Source organism: Zonotrichia leucophrys, chromosome 2 (assembly GCF_028769735.1).
Source record: "Zonotrichia leucophrys gambelii isolate GWCS_2022_RI chromosome 2, RI_Zleu_2.0, whole genome shotgun sequence".
In the NCBI taxonomy this organism is placed as follows: Eukaryota; Metazoa; Chordata; class Aves; order Passeriformes; family Passerellidae; genus Zonotrichia; species Zonotrichia leucophrys.
This window is the reverse complement of record NC_088171.1, coordinates 39,899,554-39,918,224: the sequence shown is the minus strand read 5'-3', so window position 1 is coordinate 39,918,224 and position 18,671 is coordinate 39,899,554. Positions and strand designations below refer to the sequence as shown.

Genomic DNA, 18,671 nt, shown 5'->3' with positions numbered 1-18,671 from the left:
GATGATTTTTGGCCTGCTATGAAACTCCAGATGGGAAGAGTAATGAATATAATTTAATACAAATAACAGGAGATCAAAGAAGTGCTTTTCTGAGTTATTTCACACAGTTTAATGGAGAACTCGGGAATGAATTATTGCATTTTGCTGTTGTTTTATATTTTTGTTTATGCAAATCAATTCCCTTTAACCAAATTTGTGAAGGATCAGACCTATAACCCAATAAAACAATAAAATGTCACTAGGATGGTTGTACAACTGGCTAGCACTTATCCAAAAGGCTGTATGTTGCTAACTGCTCATCGTTTTTTTCCTCTCTTCCCCTCCAGTGCCTCAGGATTTATACCACCAATTAAGACAATAATGAGTGCCCCAGGTTGACCTCCCAGGAGCAAGAATTAATTAAGCGCAGTATTTCTTCGTAAAGAATGACACTTTTCCAAACCATTTCCATGCTGCCCTCCTGCATGGAAGCACGGTATCACAGAAGACTTTTCAAATTGTTATCCCTCAGTTGTATGACTGATTTTGATTTACAATCATAATTTGTGTCTTTGGTGTTATCCACTGGGTTTTCGGATGGCTGGAGCGGGGGCACCATCTTCCATGGACAATGTCACAATTTTACTAGGAGACACATAGGTTGGTAGTTTTGGGGTTTTTTTGCACAGAGCTACAATGCAAAGACATTAAACAACAGCTACTCTAACAAAGCAGTGGACCTCCTAGTAAAAACAAACAAAAATCTCCACCAAGCTATGCCCCTGCAGTGACATGCAGATTCCTGCAGCAGGCAGGACAAGGAAAAGACTCATGTTAGCTATGCAATTACCATGCTGCAATTACTTGTAGCAGTCTCTCAAATTAACCTCTCCATTTAGCTGCTTGGCAGAGATGGAAACCTGAAGAGGAAAGGGCAAGCTCAAACACAACCCTACACGGGAGAAAGAAGGTGTGTGTGTGTGCTCCAAGGAAATTCCCTGCACAGGCAGGCTTTGTGTCCTCCTCCTTCTCCCCTCCCAGCCTTCCCCACGAAGGCTTGCAGAGTTCCTGCACATATTTGGCAGCAGAGTTATTTATCAAAAGAGGCACAGGGACTTTATTTAATTGTCAGCCGATACAAAAATCCCTGCACTTCTGCACCATCTGAAATTTATAGCAGCACTGCTTTCTTTCCTGCTATCAGCAACCGAATGTTTAGAGCTCAGCTGAAATAATAATGCAAACTATGCCACAAATATTTATATATGCCTGCAAGCTGGCTGAGGCGCAATTCCCCTCACGCTAGCAGAGATCTGCACAGTTTGTGTGCACAGCCAGCTGTTCCCTGCTCTCGCCCCAGCTGACCTGGAGCCAGTGCAGCAGCCCAGCCTGAGCCTGGCTGGCTGGGTGGGTGCCTGTGGGTGCTGGCAAAGATCTGGCCCCTGCTTACCTCCAACACCCAGCATGTTTCTATTCTCTTTGTCTGACCTGGGAGGAGTTTTAAAACATGCCCGATCCGTAGCAAAGAAGTATCTGAGGAGGGATGAAGTGGCATATGAAAACAACGCAGAAAGCAACTTAAAAATACTCAGATGAAATAACTTGGACACAAACATGCCAAAATAAACCAGATGTCTTGAGCATTATGCTTCCTGGTACAGTTTTTAGGCATCTATCTGAATGACTCATCAACACACGTTCACTATCTCCCCATAATTTTTTTTTGCTCTTAGTTTTGACAGTTGACATCTAAACAAATATGTTGCACCAGATCTCTTGAAATCTGGCAAGTAATATCTTGTACTTACTCCTTTATGCTGCACTCTCATTCCCCTGTGTTCGGCAACAAAGAAACTCTGCTAATATCCAACTATCCACTAAAATCCTCTAAAGCCTAGAGTTTAGTGAAACTTGGATGCCTGGAGACTAGAAAACAGAGTTCAAGTAAACACCCAGAAATATGCAAGTCTGGCTCTCTAGTACTGGCAGTAGTCAAGGAAAATTACCTTTCCACACTGCAGCTGAAACTCATTACCAAAGGCGACAGCAGAGGGATGAGTTGGAGCTGGACCAGCTTGGAAAACCCACCATTCTAAAGAGTGAGATAGTGGCTATATCCCCCTGCCCAGTTTCCATACACAGTCAGAGCACCCACGGTAAAAATGGTCTGGACAACATGGGAAAGCAGGCTGAGAAAGGTGGATGAGATGCAGTCTGTGCCAGTGCAAGGGATTAGCAACTGCAGAAACAGAGACAGAGGAATCAACTGACTAGATCCTCCAAGCAATAAAGACTTTTAGGGTAATGCTAAGCAGAGAGATGCATCTTGTTGCAAACCCCAACACAAATCACAGTGAGATGCTGAAAAAGCATCGCAAGACAAAGGCAGTGCTGCATCCCCCTTGCCCAGTGGATCTATTCAGCCAAGCTGTAGGGAATCAAGGGAGAGTCTCAGACTGGGCAACTTTGATGATGAGAAAACATGACCTTTCAGAGATGAGTGAATGAACTGAAGCTGATTAATCTAACACAGGAAAATCTTAGCAAGATGTTTTCCTGTTTTCTCCCTCCCCTGCCAGACTTCAATCAATGGCCAGATTCAAGCACAGAGCTCACAGAATCACAAGACGATCATTCTTTCAGTTTACGAAAATCACATGGATTTAGGGTGAGATGAAAGATTGTTTTAGTTAGTTCATCCATTTGGTTCCTGGATGCTGTGCTTACATCTCTTCTGTTCATCTAACACTCCTTTTTCTTTCCTTTAAATAAAAAATATGTAGTTTTCACTTTTGTTTCTGTACATGTAACAGCCACTGTGCATTAGCATCGACAAATGTGGACTGGGCAAGATCATTTGCAGCAGCATCTCTGAAATGCCTTGATCTTTTCATCAAAAAAAAAAAAAAAGAAAAAGAAAAAAAAAGGAAAAAAAGTAAAAAATGGTTGTGCTCATTCATTAAAAAAATGATGGGTTGCAGAGCTCTCTCTCTTATATGGTCTGCTTAAATATTGCTAAGTCTAGAGCACTGCCACTGTTTTGGACCAGCAGAAAGCATGTAAGGATCACGGCACACATTGAAATGAGGACCTAATAATTTGCATATATATTTATCACAGGTGTGCAGGGTTCCAAGCAAGGCAAGCACTCCAGAGACAGGGAAGACCTCTCTCCTGTTTGGAAGATTCATCTGGAGAGCAGCCAGCGAGGACTTGCAGGAGGAGTGAACAGTAGCCCATTGGAGTGGTTACCACAGCCATAAATCTCTGCTTTCCCTGCTAAGCGCCTGGGAGGAGGGAGAGGGAACTGGCCACAGCTGACAGTAATGGGTCCCATTAAATTGTCGCTTTTAAAGAGACTCTAAAATGAGAACAAACTTGCTTCATAAGCATTTGATCAGTTTGCCTGACACCAGGCAATGGCAGACCCTGCTCACGTGCACTGGCTGGGGGCTGCTGGCTCTCCCCTCCTGCAGCTGAATAGCTGGAGTGAAATCACTGGCTGCATTTACAGCCAACCAAATCTACATTTTTGGCACTACTTGTAACTGTGTCTCACCTTATAATTTATGCATCCATTATTCCAGACAGGGGATCCAGAAACAATATACTTTTCCCCTCTAAAATGCTGTATTATGATCTGCTTTTTATTGCATAGTAACTTTTCCCACTGAAATATATTAAATGAGAAACTTTAAGCATGGCCACATGAAATCATAAGGGACTTTATATACAAAAATGTTTTTCTATTTCTCAGCTGTCTCCTGAGTTGAGTTGTGGAAATTGTGGGGGCTCCTGCTTATTATCAAAAGGAAGAACAATTTTTGTGTAGAGGCTCTGAATATTTGGCAAACAGCTGCAGCAGCACACCACTTAACCAGTTTCTATGCCAACATACCAAAAATAACAATTACAGAATTGGGTGCATGACCTCTTTAACACTACAAGTTTTCATAAAGGGGGTGCTGAGGTGCACAGGTGTCCTAGAGGTGTCCCCTGTATAAGGAAAGTTCCTCTGAAATAACAAGAATGAATTTGCATATATATTTATCACAAGTGCACAGGGCTCCAAGCCTGTGGACAGTTAATAAGAATAATAAGGAAAAAGGATACAACATGTATATAATTTACATGATTCTCAGGAGAAAAGGTACCCATATCTCAAGATTACAGTAAAATCTAGATACAAAGAAAGAATGATAGGCTGTAACCTCAATTTTGTAATTTTCTGCTCTTTTGAATGGGTACTCAAAAGTGAAAGAATTTTTTTTTAGTAAGACATTTGTTTTCTTTTACAGGGTGAAGAAAAAGAAGAATGTATATAATAAACAAATTGGATAAAGAATCTCTAAAGCTGACTTCATTGGAAATACTGAATCTTGGAAAATTACATCCAGTTGTCTTTTCTGCTACAGCACAGACAAAGACCAGCTCCACAAATCTGAAGACCAGCTCTGGGATCCATGGTGCAAATTCAATTGCACTCCATTTCCAGAAGAATCTAAAACAAATACCCCTCTAGGAAATTTTCTCAAAGGAGCACTTCATTTGGGATTAGAAAGAACCCCTGTTTCCATTATCAGATCAGTCTGCAAGTGCAGATGGCGATGGAAGGCGACTTTCCAAGGCCAAAGTGTTTCTGAAAATTGGGAAGCTGACCATTTACAAACTGAGTGATGGTGATGGTTCACAATAACCAGAAAATATAGATAGGTGTATAATTCAAAGTAAATTCCAAAATTGTAGCAAACAAAGAGCACCTGAATATTTACTAATAAATAAGTGTGAACAGAATTAGATAATGATTTATTCCATTTTCTCCCATTATGAAACCCCTTAATTTTGGATTTATTTCTCTAAGACGTGCCAATCAGAAAGAATTTAAGTACTTGCTAAGAAAAAATCAAACTACAATTTGAAAAGATGCCTAGAGCAAGAACAGCAGTGACCTCAACCATCTCACCAGCACCAAAATCACACTCAGCCAGAACTACTCTTGGCAAACTATTCTGTTCTTTTTTCCAACAGGAAAAACAGTGCACTTTCTTATGGGGTGCAGCAAGCTATCCTAAATCTACATTCAAAAAATCAATTGTATATCATTCTCTATCAACTTCTCATTAATCAGATTTTTTTTTAAGTTCTAGAGTTAGAAAATGAAAGCTACATTTGTACACTGTAATTGCATAAATATGGCATAGTATAAAAAATAGGCTAGTACTGTTATCAGAAAATCTCACAGTATTTCATTTCTGAGATGTTTGCTCTGATATCCCTATTTTCTTATTTGCTGGTTTACATCTGCAAACAATACTTTTAAAGATCATATTACAAAATATTGTGTTAAATATGGTGGAAAGCTGTATTTTTTCTGCACTTGTACAATCTGTGGAGTGTGCACAGAACAGCCTGTACTCTACAACTATAATTAAAGGCCACATGTGGTCCTTAAACTAACAGGGAGGTATGAAATTGATTGACAAGATGAGAACAAAATAAAAGGTTTTTCCCTCTTTCTAGTGAAGAAAATTGAAAAAGTAAAACCCATTAGAACCTAGTGACAGGGAAATAAAAACACACTCCACATTCCCTGCATGCAAACCAGGGGACTTCTCAGCAGGCAAGTGTGCTAGCCTGAATTGCAGCCCACCTGCTTCTGGCATCTCTGGTTGTACCTCACAGTGTGATTTGCATAGACAGCACTTTTACACGTGGATATAATGTACTTAATTCTTCTGAAGGTGTTGGAAACCACACACACTTCACTGATCCAGTGTGAGCCAGAGCTCCCTCAGCCATTTGCTAATAAGCCATATCAGCTATGGGCAGGTGAAAGCTGGATAGAAACATGACAACTACATCTATAAGGACTCTTTACCATCCACTGTGGTGAGAGAAATTATGATTCAATTCCAGCAACAACATGTCCTTACACATATAAATTTGAAGTTTCTTCTTTTTACAGTGTGTATTCCCAGATGGGGAAAGGCATAGACACTGCCAAAAGAGTAAGACTAAACAATTTTAGTTTATTAATAACAACAACAACAAAAAAAGTAATTGTTATGGACTACTTAGTGGCCAAAGACTCTGAAAAGATATGCAAGGTCAGCAGGCATGAAGGCTACATTTATGTTAGGAAATGCTCTTGCAAACAGTCATGAGCATGATGGCTTGCTGGCATTCAATGGGAAAGTCCACATCTGCCTTAGATATCTCCTCCTGGCCTCTGAAATGGGACAGTTGTACCCAAATTGCCCACAGGAGATGACTGCCTGCAGGAGGAACACCACTTGCTACCAGAAACCTTCCAGGTACACACCATGGCAAAGCTGTGCCCCAAAACGGGGCTGGTCACCAACACAACAGAGATCAAGAGTCAGACATTGCTGTTCTTTTTTGAGAAAGCCTTCACTGATGGTATCAGGAATTTTATAAGAGAATGGAGTGCAAGATTTAAGCCAAGCAATTATACATTGTTATGTGACAGTTCATGGAAAATAAGAGAGTACTTTCCAGTTCCTGTTTCCACAGGACATTAGTCCTTATACTCACAAATGAGTGGAGCAGCAGGGTTAGCACAGTTAGAAAGTCAGTTTGGGCTAATCTCTGTGCTTTTATAGCATCAGCATGGTTGCCAGAAAAAAATTACAGTAATTAGCAAAAAACAACTATTCTCACAGATTAAGATGAACCCCTGGTTTATGACAAGGGGCAGGGTAAGAGGAAGATTAGCTGTGGATGTAGGTGCTGTACCCTCATGGAGACACTGCTGTTCTTCGTCCATCCCTGCTCCAGAAGCCCAGCACAGGGGAGCAGCTGGGCTATAACCCACAACCTGGGTCCAAAGAACTGGAAAGCATATTTGGCACACAACACAATCTACGTTTTTGCTACCTGTTATGGTGAGCAAGTAATTTTATTTCTTCATTTATGGTATTCACACAACCCAGACAAAGATTGTAATAAACCTGGCAAAAATTTTTTTTTTGCTCCTGATCCCATGTATTTCATCATGTTTGTTAGTCTCAGAATGCTTCCAACAAATACATGCTTCCCATCTTTTAAAATGAATTCAAGATCTGTCAAAAGTTTTATCTTTCAAACAAACAAACAAAAGCAAAGCAAAAAAGAATTAAGAATTTACTGAAAGAGATACCCTATTTTTCATGGGGCACTTGAACTTCCTGGGTTTGTTATTTGAAAAACTAAAATTTCAAGAATGGCATTAAAACAATCAAGTCTTCCCTGATAGCACAAAATGAATAAAATTTCCAGGGTTTCAGTACTGCATTTAAAGCAGTTGCAACTTATTTAGTGCCTTTCTGCATATGGAGCTGCTTTCTACAAATGAATGGCTTGGAATGTTGCTATGCTACAAAGTGCTTACAGTTTAAGATCAGATTATATTAATAGTATGCAGAAATGTATTTTGAAATACATTTTTCACCTTCTAAAAAGTATTGTTGATTTAACTGAAACTAGGAGCAATTTTCTGTGATTTGAGGAATTTTTCATAGCTGTGCATGGATGACAGCACGCATCTCTACCGCTGGCACCGTCGCTAACACAGCCTAAATGGAGACGAATGCAGCTTGATCATTCAAGCTGATCTATATTTTTCTTTGAACCAGCAGAAGCTTTTCCCACTGCATTGCTGCAAACAATGTTACTTCTTTCCCTGATACAAATCATACCGCGCACATATTTTCAAGCTTACATTTCTTACTTTCTGTTTCAGTTGTAGGTGATTAAAACATGCAGAGAAAACAAAACCAAACAAATACATGGAATGTTAGTTAGCTAGCTTTATGAAGTGTGCTTTTATTTTTTACTGTTAAACAGCTGAGAAAATTCTATGTCTGGATCCTTAATTCCCCGTAAAGAGGCATAAATATAGGCTTAAACATAATTATATTATAGCTAGAAGCTAACATGTGCAAGAGTGGTGTTATCAAAAAGAACTGCTGCTTAAGATCCCTCCACAATCCCAGAACTGCCTAAGAAAATGCAAATCTGTTCTCACATGATGTAAGAGACATTATTAAAAGGAAAAGGCATCTGTCCCAAAGGACACTGTTCCATAAAGGGAACTTTTTTATAACAATCCATAAAATATTTTAGGTTCTCTCAGCAACATTTCTGGCAGACCAAAGCATAATATCATAGAATCATGATATCATTTAGGGTGGAAATAACATTCTTGCCATCAAATTTCAAACAAACAAATAAAATGAAAGCCAGTTCCTCCCTCTCTCTCTCTCTCTCTCTCTGTGTAGCATTTTGTAAACCAGTTGTTGTACCAATGCTGATCAAGGATTCATGGCCTGCAACAGGAAAACCCCAAGTCCCTCAGTGTCCAGAGGGACATAATCATAGGGAACATCATATCAGAGAACATTAACACAGTCGTGCTTGGGCACCTAACCCAAAGGCTCATGGGGACAGGCTGTTCTAAGGGGTGATCCAGAGCAGATCTGGTTTAGATGCTTTGAAGCAGCAATCAGAAGAGCTTCTCTCTCTCTTAATAGACTGCAGAAAGCCAAGTCTTCAAAGTTGGGCAAGTAATTTTGGGCCTCAAGTTGAGTGGTGGGACTGCCTCACACTGCATCTGTAAGTGATTAAGTTAAAGCTGTAACAAAATGACAGCTTTTCTCCTAAGCTTAACATCTTAAGCTTAACAACAAACTTAAATGAAGCAAAAATGTTTTCATTGTCTCTACTTTTTTTTCCCTTGTGTGTATTTTGCCTTTTTTGGGGAATCAGTCCTACAAAATTACAGACTTGAATGTCAAGGTTTATATCAAAGCCTATTTTTCCATACTGCTTCAAGTCTTTTCCATAATAAAAATATATATTTAAGTCAGGAATATGTCAAACAAACAGACATATTTTCAGAGCTGAAGACCCTTGAAAATGTATTAAATGTGGCTACCCTTTTAATTTCATGATCCCACATTAGATGTGATTCTATATGAAAACTCTGATGGAAGGAAAGCTATCCTTATTTTATGATAAAGGCCAACTTGGGATCACTCAGTATTGAAGCAGATTTGTCTACATTTTTGTCTGTTAGCATCAATAACAGGCAGAGAGGCATCTTCATCATTCAGACAAAGCTGCTGGACCGTAAACCTACCCTCTTATATGCTGCGCTGTCTTCTCCCATGAAAGTGCTCTAGGCATCTTTGCTGCCCACCGAATTCAAGCCAGTAATCCGGGCAGGACTGTCAGCAGAGGAATGCCGTCTTTTAAATGCCCAGAACAAGAGACAAGGCTTTCAGAGACAGCTGAAGCTGCCAGAACACCAGCTTCTCCTCCTCACCCACACAATGATGGCATTGTGTAGGGAATCCAGCCCACTGCTCTCAGTCCCCCCTTTCTGCAAGCCCAGCTACAACAAGGACTGAAGGCAGGACCAAAGAGCTGAGCGTTTGGTGACAGTCAGCCATATAACCACTTGAACCAGCTGGATAAATCCAAATTGCTCATTTTCAATGGAATTTGTTTGCGTGCTGTCTAGCAACACCCAGAGAATGGGGGGGGGAAAGAGAAAAATCTCAGAAGTCTGTAACTGAGGTCATGAAACAACATAAGTAGATTGCAAAACCCACCTCTGAGATGCCATGCAGCTTACAAAATGGAAAAGTTGTAAATTAGCTGAATATCATCAATGTACTGTTTTTACACATAAAAAGATAGAATGTCTATGGAATTTTTCTTACAAAATACAAGTACACTGTGAAAATCAGTTTGATTTTGAAACTCAAACACATACAGAAAGCCAATCACCAGGTATGATGCACACACCCTTCTGTGTTTTGTGTAAAACCCAGAAATAAACACAGAAGCATGTTTTGGGGGTTTTTTTTAACCACTTTGAAATTCTCACTGTGGTTGACAAGTGCCTTTTATTAAATACTCCATCCTCTAAAAACCTTAAATGATTTGTATATCAACACAAGCCACAGAAGAGTCTTCCTACTACAGCACAGTACTGAAGACTCCAGTAATGAACAAGACAGCAAGGTCACTAAAGTATTTGGCAAAGGAGGTGAGGAGGTTGTTCTGAGGTACCTGGAAAAATAAGAACCAAGGATGACAGTGAGTAGGAAAAGAGGAAGGAAGGACAGGAGAAGGCACCAATCCCATGTGAGAAGACCACAGCAATAGTTTGACAATTAAGGCAGCTGAAGCCAGATTCTCAGATTCTGGAGGAAAAATGTTCGGGTAAAATAGAATACTGCAGATCAGAAAGAATGACATCATGGCAGGATGTCTGAAAGAATTGATATTATAGTTGGTGATGACACAAAGAGTGGAAAGTTCTGTCTTTATGAACTCTGTGTCCAACGTAGCAGAGAGGTGAGCAAGATTACACTCCAGGGAAAGATGGGAGGGGAGAAGTCAAAAGAGGAGTACTTTGGAAATTATCGAAGGGTTGGTGGCAGCTGAGGGAAGATAAAATTTACAGCACAGTGTTTCCCAAATTGAACATCACAAGGTGATAGTCACCATCCACAGCTCTCCAGGGGCTCCTGGTTGGAAGGCTCTCAATTAAAAATACACACATGTTATAAGCAGAATATTGCCATGACATCCCCCATTGGTCTACCACAAAAAGAGGTCAGTAAACGATGCTTTTCTAAATAGAAAACCAAAGAACTGAACCCTGGGGAATGGCATCAGGAAGTGGATAAAGAGCCCTTTAAGGAGATATTGAAAAGTCAGCAAGGAAAGAGCCCTGAAAGACGGGAAAAAGAAAGCCTGATGAATCAAAGGCAGCCATCAACCCAAAACCTGGAGGACAGAAAACTGTTCCTTGCATTAGATGATGACAAATAATGATCATTGTGGCAGCAGCTTCACTGGAGCTCAAAGGAGAAAGTCAAAAGAGAAGGAATCAGAGAGAAAACTAGAAGAAAACCAATGGAAAGCCAGCACAGAGAAACAAAAGATCAGGGTCCTAATTAGGTAAATATGATGTGAGCAGAGTTTTCCATTTGTGCTTCCCTTGGGAAACAAGACTGCCAGGAGTTCAAAGTGAAAGGTAAATTAGTCAGAAAGGAAAAAAGAAAAATACTTGAGAAAAGGACCTAAGAACAGAGGAAGGTGCAAATGCAGAAGAAAAGATAAATGAGTTTAAGATTTAACATCACAGAATGGAGATTGCAAATTTGATGAAGAAAGAAGAAGGGAAAATAGAAGTGAAAAAGAAGAAAATTGCAACACAGTTGGATGAAAAGAGAAAGAAAGGGATTGGTTGATATTTTAGTCTAGCTTCTTATGGAATGAGATTGCCTCTCCCCATCCCAACAGCTTCTGAATATGCTGGTCAGCTTCAGCGACAAATCTTGAAGAAAGCAGCTCTTTGAAATTGCATGGAAATGTGTCTTCAAGGTAAAGGGGTAATGAATTTGAGTTTCCTAGCTACACAAAAGGCTGTAACACAAATTCTTCCTTATTATTATTGCTCCCTTGATTTACCAGAGAATCAGCATGAAGCTGCAGCTCCATACCAAGCAGAAGCCTCCAGTGAAACACAGGCTCTCTAATAAACTTAGGTTAATCAACTGAAAGGCAGAGATCCACAGGAGAGAAGGCTTCCTCAAGCAGCAGTGCTCAGTTCTCAGTGCTTACTGAAACTTGCAAAAGCAACCGGCTAATTTTTGTATGAAGAAGGCTATAAAGAAAAGAGGTACATGAATAACTGATATTTAGAACAGAGAGGGAAAGCAGACTTGAGAACAGGCTGTATGGACACAAATCAGAAGTTCAAGGTGGTTGTTTTCTTGAGGTACAGGACAAACAGCTGATGACAGTATGAAAGCAAGTGTAAAGATGAAGGAAAAAATAATAAACCAAACAGTCAAAAAGGGCTCAAGAGAAAAGGATAACATTTTCTAGAGAAAGAGTGGAAACTGGCAACACAGGTTTCTGAGGTGGCCTCTGGTGTTGCAGTCTGCTGTCTGCTGACATCCAGCTCAGACAACGTTCAACAGCAAATGTAGCAGCTGACTGTCCACCAAAGGGACCCATGGTTGATTCAGCAGCCATATCACGTTCCTGCCATTTTCTAGCATTACCTAAGGAATCTAGTTCAATCCATGGAAGAGATTCCACAAAACCTTAGTCCAACCCATTGCAGAGCTAACATCAACAAACCCAAATATTACCAGTCTCAAGCAGCCAAGTTACTACTTTGGAATCTTGTTATTTCTCATAGACTGACAGGCTTTGTGTAACTAATCTTTTTTTCTTCTTCTTTAAACATCAGCTATTGTTAAGTCTTGCAAATCAGCAAATAAGTGAAGATAATATTTCAGTTCTTGCTGAGTAATGGCTAACATATTACAAGATGGATTTCCTCATGTATTTTGACAAGTGAGATCTTGCTTTAATTATTTATGAAAATGCTTTGCAGTAGGCCAGTGAAAGTCCTACAGTGTATTTTTGCATGTTTTTCAAAAAGAATGAACTCTTAGGGACATGTGGCCTTTCTGCCACAGTGTGCAATTATGTCTGTGCTTAGAGGTAAGGTGGGTGAGCAAGTTACACTACCAGCATTTGAATGTTAGCACCTGAGTGTGATGAGATTTCCTACTTAAGGAAATCAGCTGCAGCATATTCTTTCCACAGTTATTCTTAACAAACAGTTAAATTTTTATAGTTTTGTGGTATCTAAAAGAAAAAAATACAGACAGGGCATCCAAGAAAAACCTCACTACCAGAAAGAGGTTCTAAAACTGAGGTGAGATTAAGAAGTTACTTTCACTAATTCAGTCTCTACAGTTAAAAATAGGGGGGAAACCAGATTTCAATCCTTTAGTATTTTGTCTAATGACAAACCCAGGACTATGATATTTTATGTAAGTAAAAAATTTCCACTAGAATGGGAGAAGTTGAAGGTTCAAAGGATAAAGTAAAAATGGCTAACTGCACACTATCTGCAAAATACATCATTTCACAAAAATAAACCAGCAAAATTTTTTTTGTTAATTTATTCTAAGAACTTTATTTATATGGCTATAGCACCTGTCACATTTTCAGCATGCATTAGTACTGTACTAAACACTACACATCTATTTTAAGCTAAAGGATAAAAATCATAGGTCCTTTCTTTAACTGTTAAGAAAGATCTTTGCACTAGCGTATGCTAACAAATTTATCTGTAAGAGCACCTGCCCTATGATATCATTCTTTCCCATTTTTCACTCTACCTTCTTCCTTGCATGCATGGAAGTGCACACTATGTGCACACCTCCAATAACTGCCACAACAATAAGGTGTAGCTAACATTTCTTCTCTGCTGGGTGTCTTCTCTTCAGGTATGTTCTACTTTTGAGTGGTGTGCTTTATTACTGCATCCTATGGACAGCCATCAATTCATGCTCTGACAACCACAGCAGTGGAAGGCAGGTGGCAGATGTACCAGCATTGAAGTCTGACAGATTAAATTTTACAAATACAAACCTGCTAATCCTCAAATTCCCAAACTGATGTGGGATTAGTTACATAGCTAGAGACTACACCAAAAATTTCCAGATGATCAGATCCTGTTCCCAAATTCCACCCCCTGAGTACAGAGAGGTAGAAGTACACAGAAAAAGGCCAAGAGCAGCCAAAGGCCATGTGAGATCTCAGGGAATATCTGACCTACAGATGTACAATGAAGAGCCTCAAAATGTTTTCCATTTATCCTTTGATCATGTCTACATCTATGATCACATTCTCATGCAAGTCAATAGTTAAGGAAGTCCCTTAAAGACATATTTGGCAGATGTTACAGAGGGAATTAATTCCAAGAATGATGGCAATTTACTTGTCTTTAGTCATGAATCAGAATTAATTCATGCAAGAAAGTTACATCTGTCTTTGAAGACAATCAAGTCACACCAAACTGGGTTGCTTTATCCTTCTCCTAAGAGGAAATGCAGCCCTATAAAAGGAAAGGGAGATGATGGCACTCACCTTACATCCCTCACAAGCACTGACACCATAGTGATATCCAGATGACTTGTCTTGACAAACAAAACAGGGCTTGTAAACACGAGGGGGTGGAAGTGGTGAAGGAGGGCTTGGAACAAGTTCCTCAGAACTGGTGCTCTGAGTTTCAACTGCTACAAAAGAAAAAAAAAATTGAATGATGCATAATAATTTTGAAAAAATTAATATATATAAACATATTGCAAGTATCAAACTGGCCCATACCTTTCTTTCCACAATTAACATTAATTCGTCTTTCCTAGTAAAATTTAAAGGGAGCTAAGCAAGGCAAATAATGGCAGGACTACATCCTACAGCCTCAAAACTGTATTTTAAAGTACCCAATAATTTAGATGTAGGGCAGGAATCTTACCAGGCTCCCAAAATTGACAATTTTGAGCTCATGCTCTGGTTTTAGCCTATTGAATTGTATAGTGTCCACATGTGCAGGTTGGATATCAGCCTTTAAAGGGAAACTGTGATTGGTACCTAATCTTGGGAGAGCTTTTTAATATCTTGCCTTTTTCTAGGTCAGTATGCAATTCTGACCTAGCAGGATAGCAGCCTATATCGGGATATATGTAAATACTGTGAAGAGAGAGAGAGACCTGCAGGGAAATTACCTAAACAAGTTGTCCTTTTTTTTTTTTTTTTTAAATCTGTAAAACTAACACAACAAACTTTTTTTTTTTAATGTGTAAAAAATCCACAATTCTGTAACACTTTCTTACCTACCTTAGGACCTGTATATCAGGAAACCTCGCTGAGAAAAAGCTACTTATATATTATGACCCCCACATCCCTTTATTGCCTTAATATTTCTAGATGGTCATTTGTTTTGAGCCTGTTGAAAAGCCAGTAACCCCTTTCAGGGCAAGGACGTGAAAGCTCTACGATGCAAGGTAAGACATGTGAACTACATCTTTCCAAAACATCTGCATTAGTTTTCTGTGAGATGCTGTCATCATTCCTCACGTTTATTGTGGGTGTGCAATACATTTTCATGTTTCACCTAGCCGTCTGCTGCTTCTCAGATAAATCTCTCCAACTTTTCAACAGATATACTGGAATGACAGGATCTGTGAACTCAGATCTAGCCAGAAATATTAGGCACTATCAGCAGAGCTAAATCTCCAGAGTACTAACAGCAGGCCCTAAAGAATATTACTCAATGGAAAAATCTTAGACAAGATTTACTGTACATTATATTTTTCAGATTACAACGATGATACATTTGTATTAAACTCATGATTCATTGTCAACCAGTGTGCTGCCGAATTCACAGAGGGCATCACAGCACATGAGGCAACCTCTGATTACTCGTGAGAGAAGGGCCCCTTTCTGCCTTTTTTCCTTGGGTTAAGCTAGTATCAACTTCAAGGACAAACACTTCTTGAGAAGAAAATAAATGCTAGAGTTAAGTATTAAAGGCTCTGATCTCAGCAAGGAAATACCTTTGCAATTTATTTATATATCTAACGATAAGGAGGCTGTGAAAAAACAGAAAACTACAATAAGTCAAATAACATGGCTCCATAAATTGTGACATTAAGACAATGTCCAGAACTATAGTCATCTTTTTCAGTATTAAGTAAACTGAACTTGGCAAGCATCTATGTGTTCCTACTGCACCAAGAAAACTTTAATGAAGCTTTTTCTTAATGAAAACTTATATGAGAATGATAATTTCTTTTCAACAGTAATTTTTGGTATTTAAGAGAGATAGAGAGGGCTTTGTTATTGATCTCTGCACAGCCACCCTGCTTGAATCAATAATCTATTAGTACTTCTAAATTAAAGTTAGATTCATCAAATGCCCTTGAGAAGCCTCAAACATTCCTAGCCTTATTTCATACTCATACATGAATTATGGTGGCTTCCAATGAGTCTATGGAATGATAAAATTTTAGCTTTAAAACTCCAATACCAGCAGACAATGTGTTTTGTATTAGCTCATTCAACTCTCCTGGTCCACCTAAAAGGCAGTTTTTAGGCTCCCCATGGGAAAACAAGGTTGTGTCATTCAATAAAACAACTGCTCTCCTGCAATCCTTCTGTGATTTCAGTCTGGGGAAAACAGCCTTTCAGGAATAATACTGATACACTTCTTTTTATTCATCAATTCATCCTAAACAAGCACGACCATCCAATAGTAGTGTTCCAACCACAAACAGTATTGCACACCAGAGAGGTTTGTCAGGCACTGTAGAAAAAAACAGGAGCTTGTGATATCCAGAAGAGATTATGCAACCAACTCAGTTCATAAATACTCAACTTAGTCAGCAAGTGAAGTGTTGAAGGTACTGCTAGAGAATATTTTTCAGGACAATTTGAAAAGGTATATAATAAGGAAGGAGCCAATAGAAATCAGAAGATCCTCCCTAAAACACCCATAAATACATGTGCCACTAAAAATAATACTTGCATTAGCTGAACAACTGTCTAGAGAGTTTGATTTCTTAGTTGGTTTTTTTTTTTTTGGTTGGTAGGTTTGGGGTTTGTTTGTTTTTGTGGTTTTTTTGGGGTTTCTTGTGGGTTTTCTTTGGTTTGGTTTTTTTTTGTTTTGTTTTGTTTTGTTTTTGTTTTTATTTTTTTGAGAGGGGTGTGTCCTGATGGTGTGTTTTTGTATAATAAAACCTAGTTTGGCCACATTCACTTTTCACCACAGGCAAGGTGTGCAGTTTTCTGGAGAAGCTTGAACGTGAGTTCAAGCCATGCTTGACTCGTATTCCAGTTTCTGATTTACTATTCTTCATTGGATTTAGCTTTTGTAACTCTTTATGTGAAAAAAGTATGCTGTGCCTGGGCAGAAGTCCTGTGCAGGCATCTGTAGCAACCCATGCTCAGCAGGTATAAAGTGTTATTTTTGCAACATGTTGACAGCTAATGGATGCATGACAGCAGAAGCTGCTTTCTTCTATGCATGTCCACACAAGCAAAAAGGAAAAAAAGAAAGGATGGGGTTTGGATAGTTGACTTTTCCAGAAGAAGCATTTTTACAGCAGTCCGACAACTTTAGGAAGAATTCAAGGGGGAAAAAAAAAAGAATTAAAAAAATGCAACTTGTTTCCTTGCCCTGCTTTCTTGTCCTATGGGATGTGACACTCCAGGATCCCTACTCACCTGAGACAACAGAGCCTCGGTGCTGTCACCCAACACCTGAATGCAGCTTAAGCACACAGGGACTCTCAAACAATCGGTCACTTCACAATTCCTAAAATGTCTGAAATTTTTCTAAAGGTTAGATAAAGTAGCAGATAAGATCTTTAAAAGCGCAGCGTGCCTTCTGAGAGCTAATTTACTGCCAGCTAAACCGTGTTGACAGATGGAGAAGGTATTTTATTTTGAGACCAACAAGAAGCAGGCAGGCACTGCAAAATGCTTCATGTTCTCCTAGAAGCTCAGATTATTAAGCTTGCATGTTAATGCACACTTTGGACAGTTGAGTTTTAAAAGAATAAGAAGTTGTAAAGCAAATGGCATTTCCTGGATAGCCTCAAGGGAATTTTGAATACTGAGCTCAGGGTCCCTGGTGGGAAGCCGCAATTTCAGCTAATTAGGGTGAATAGCAAAGTGTTGCATTTGGTCAAAACATTCTGTTAACCCTCATTTTTGTTGGCACCAACAAGAGTCTGGATTTTTTGCCTTTTCTTTTCTTTTTTTTTTTTTTTTTGTGAATTCACTGCAGGAGTGCAAGGCACTCAGCTCACATACATTAGGCAGAAAGTCAAAGGAAACGCCAAAGTTCAACTAAAGTACAAGTAATTAGAACCAGATTCTCTGCTGCTTGTATGTGTGCATTTCATTGTAGAAGTTATTTATAAGCCTCCAAACATTTGAAAAAATAACTATATACTGTAGATCATTTAATTTTTATGTCTCGTCTGGAAAAAAAAGTCTGCTTTTAATCATCTTCCAGGAAAGAGCCAGGAACTGGGAAAGTGGGTCTCAATTGTTTCAATACAAATTTCTCTCTTTCATGTGCCACATAAAACTATACTATAAAATTAAATCCAAAATATCATTGCCTTTGCCCCCTCCCTCCATTTTTTTTTTTTAATAAAAAACTTCTTTGAATTTGTCATGCCTAAATAGTTTGCATTGTTATGAGGGCTTGGGTTTTTTTAAACTCTTGTTTGGAAGACAGACAAGGGGAGAAGAAAAAAAAAGAGTGAGAGAGAAAGAAAACATTATCGTGGAGACTTGCCAGCCTTGACTTAGTAACCTGGCCATGACCCTCCAGCGAGTGTGTGTTTGACCCGGTCACACATGACTCTAGCTGCGTACTGTTGCTGGGTTATAACTCCCAGATATTTTTACCATATATACAACAGGTGGGGATCACAGACAACACAGAAAGAGGAAAACAAAGTCTCCCCTTGTGGGAAGACTCCCATTTTCTCCCTTGCAAAGAATAAAAGCACAAAGCGAAGAAGTTGTGCTACTGCTTCAGTACTGGCACTTGCTGTGCTGGATCTTGTTTTTCCCCGGGGGTGGACGCACGGAGGTGGAGTGGGCTGAGGGCAGGAGGACCGAGGAAAAGGCTCAGGGGAAGCCATGTGCATGTTAATCAACACAGAGCAAACTGCCACAGTCAAAAATTTTTCCTTACAGATCTGGGTATGCATCAAAGTTCGAAAAGAAATGCTTTTTATTACAAGTGAACACCACATACCTGGATTAAAATCTACAAAAACTGCAGACTG

The 18,671-nt window shown here is 39.3% G+C and overlaps 1 protein-coding gene across 3 annotated transcripts in view; it reads right to left on the bottom strand.

Moving 5' to 3' along the window:
* The window catches only part of RARB (retinoic acid receptor beta), a 320,129-nt gene that overhangs the window by 52,582 nt on the left and 248,876 nt on the right, over window positions 1–18,671 (bottom strand). For all 3 annotated transcript variants that reach the window (XM_064704651.1, XM_064704652.1, XM_064704654.1), the window contains one exon: window positions 13,951–14,099. In XM_064704651.1, the coding sequence (XP_064560721.1) occupies window positions 13,951–14,099 (149 nt within the window). The remainder of the gene's footprint in view (window positions 1–13,950; window positions 14,100–18,671) is intronic.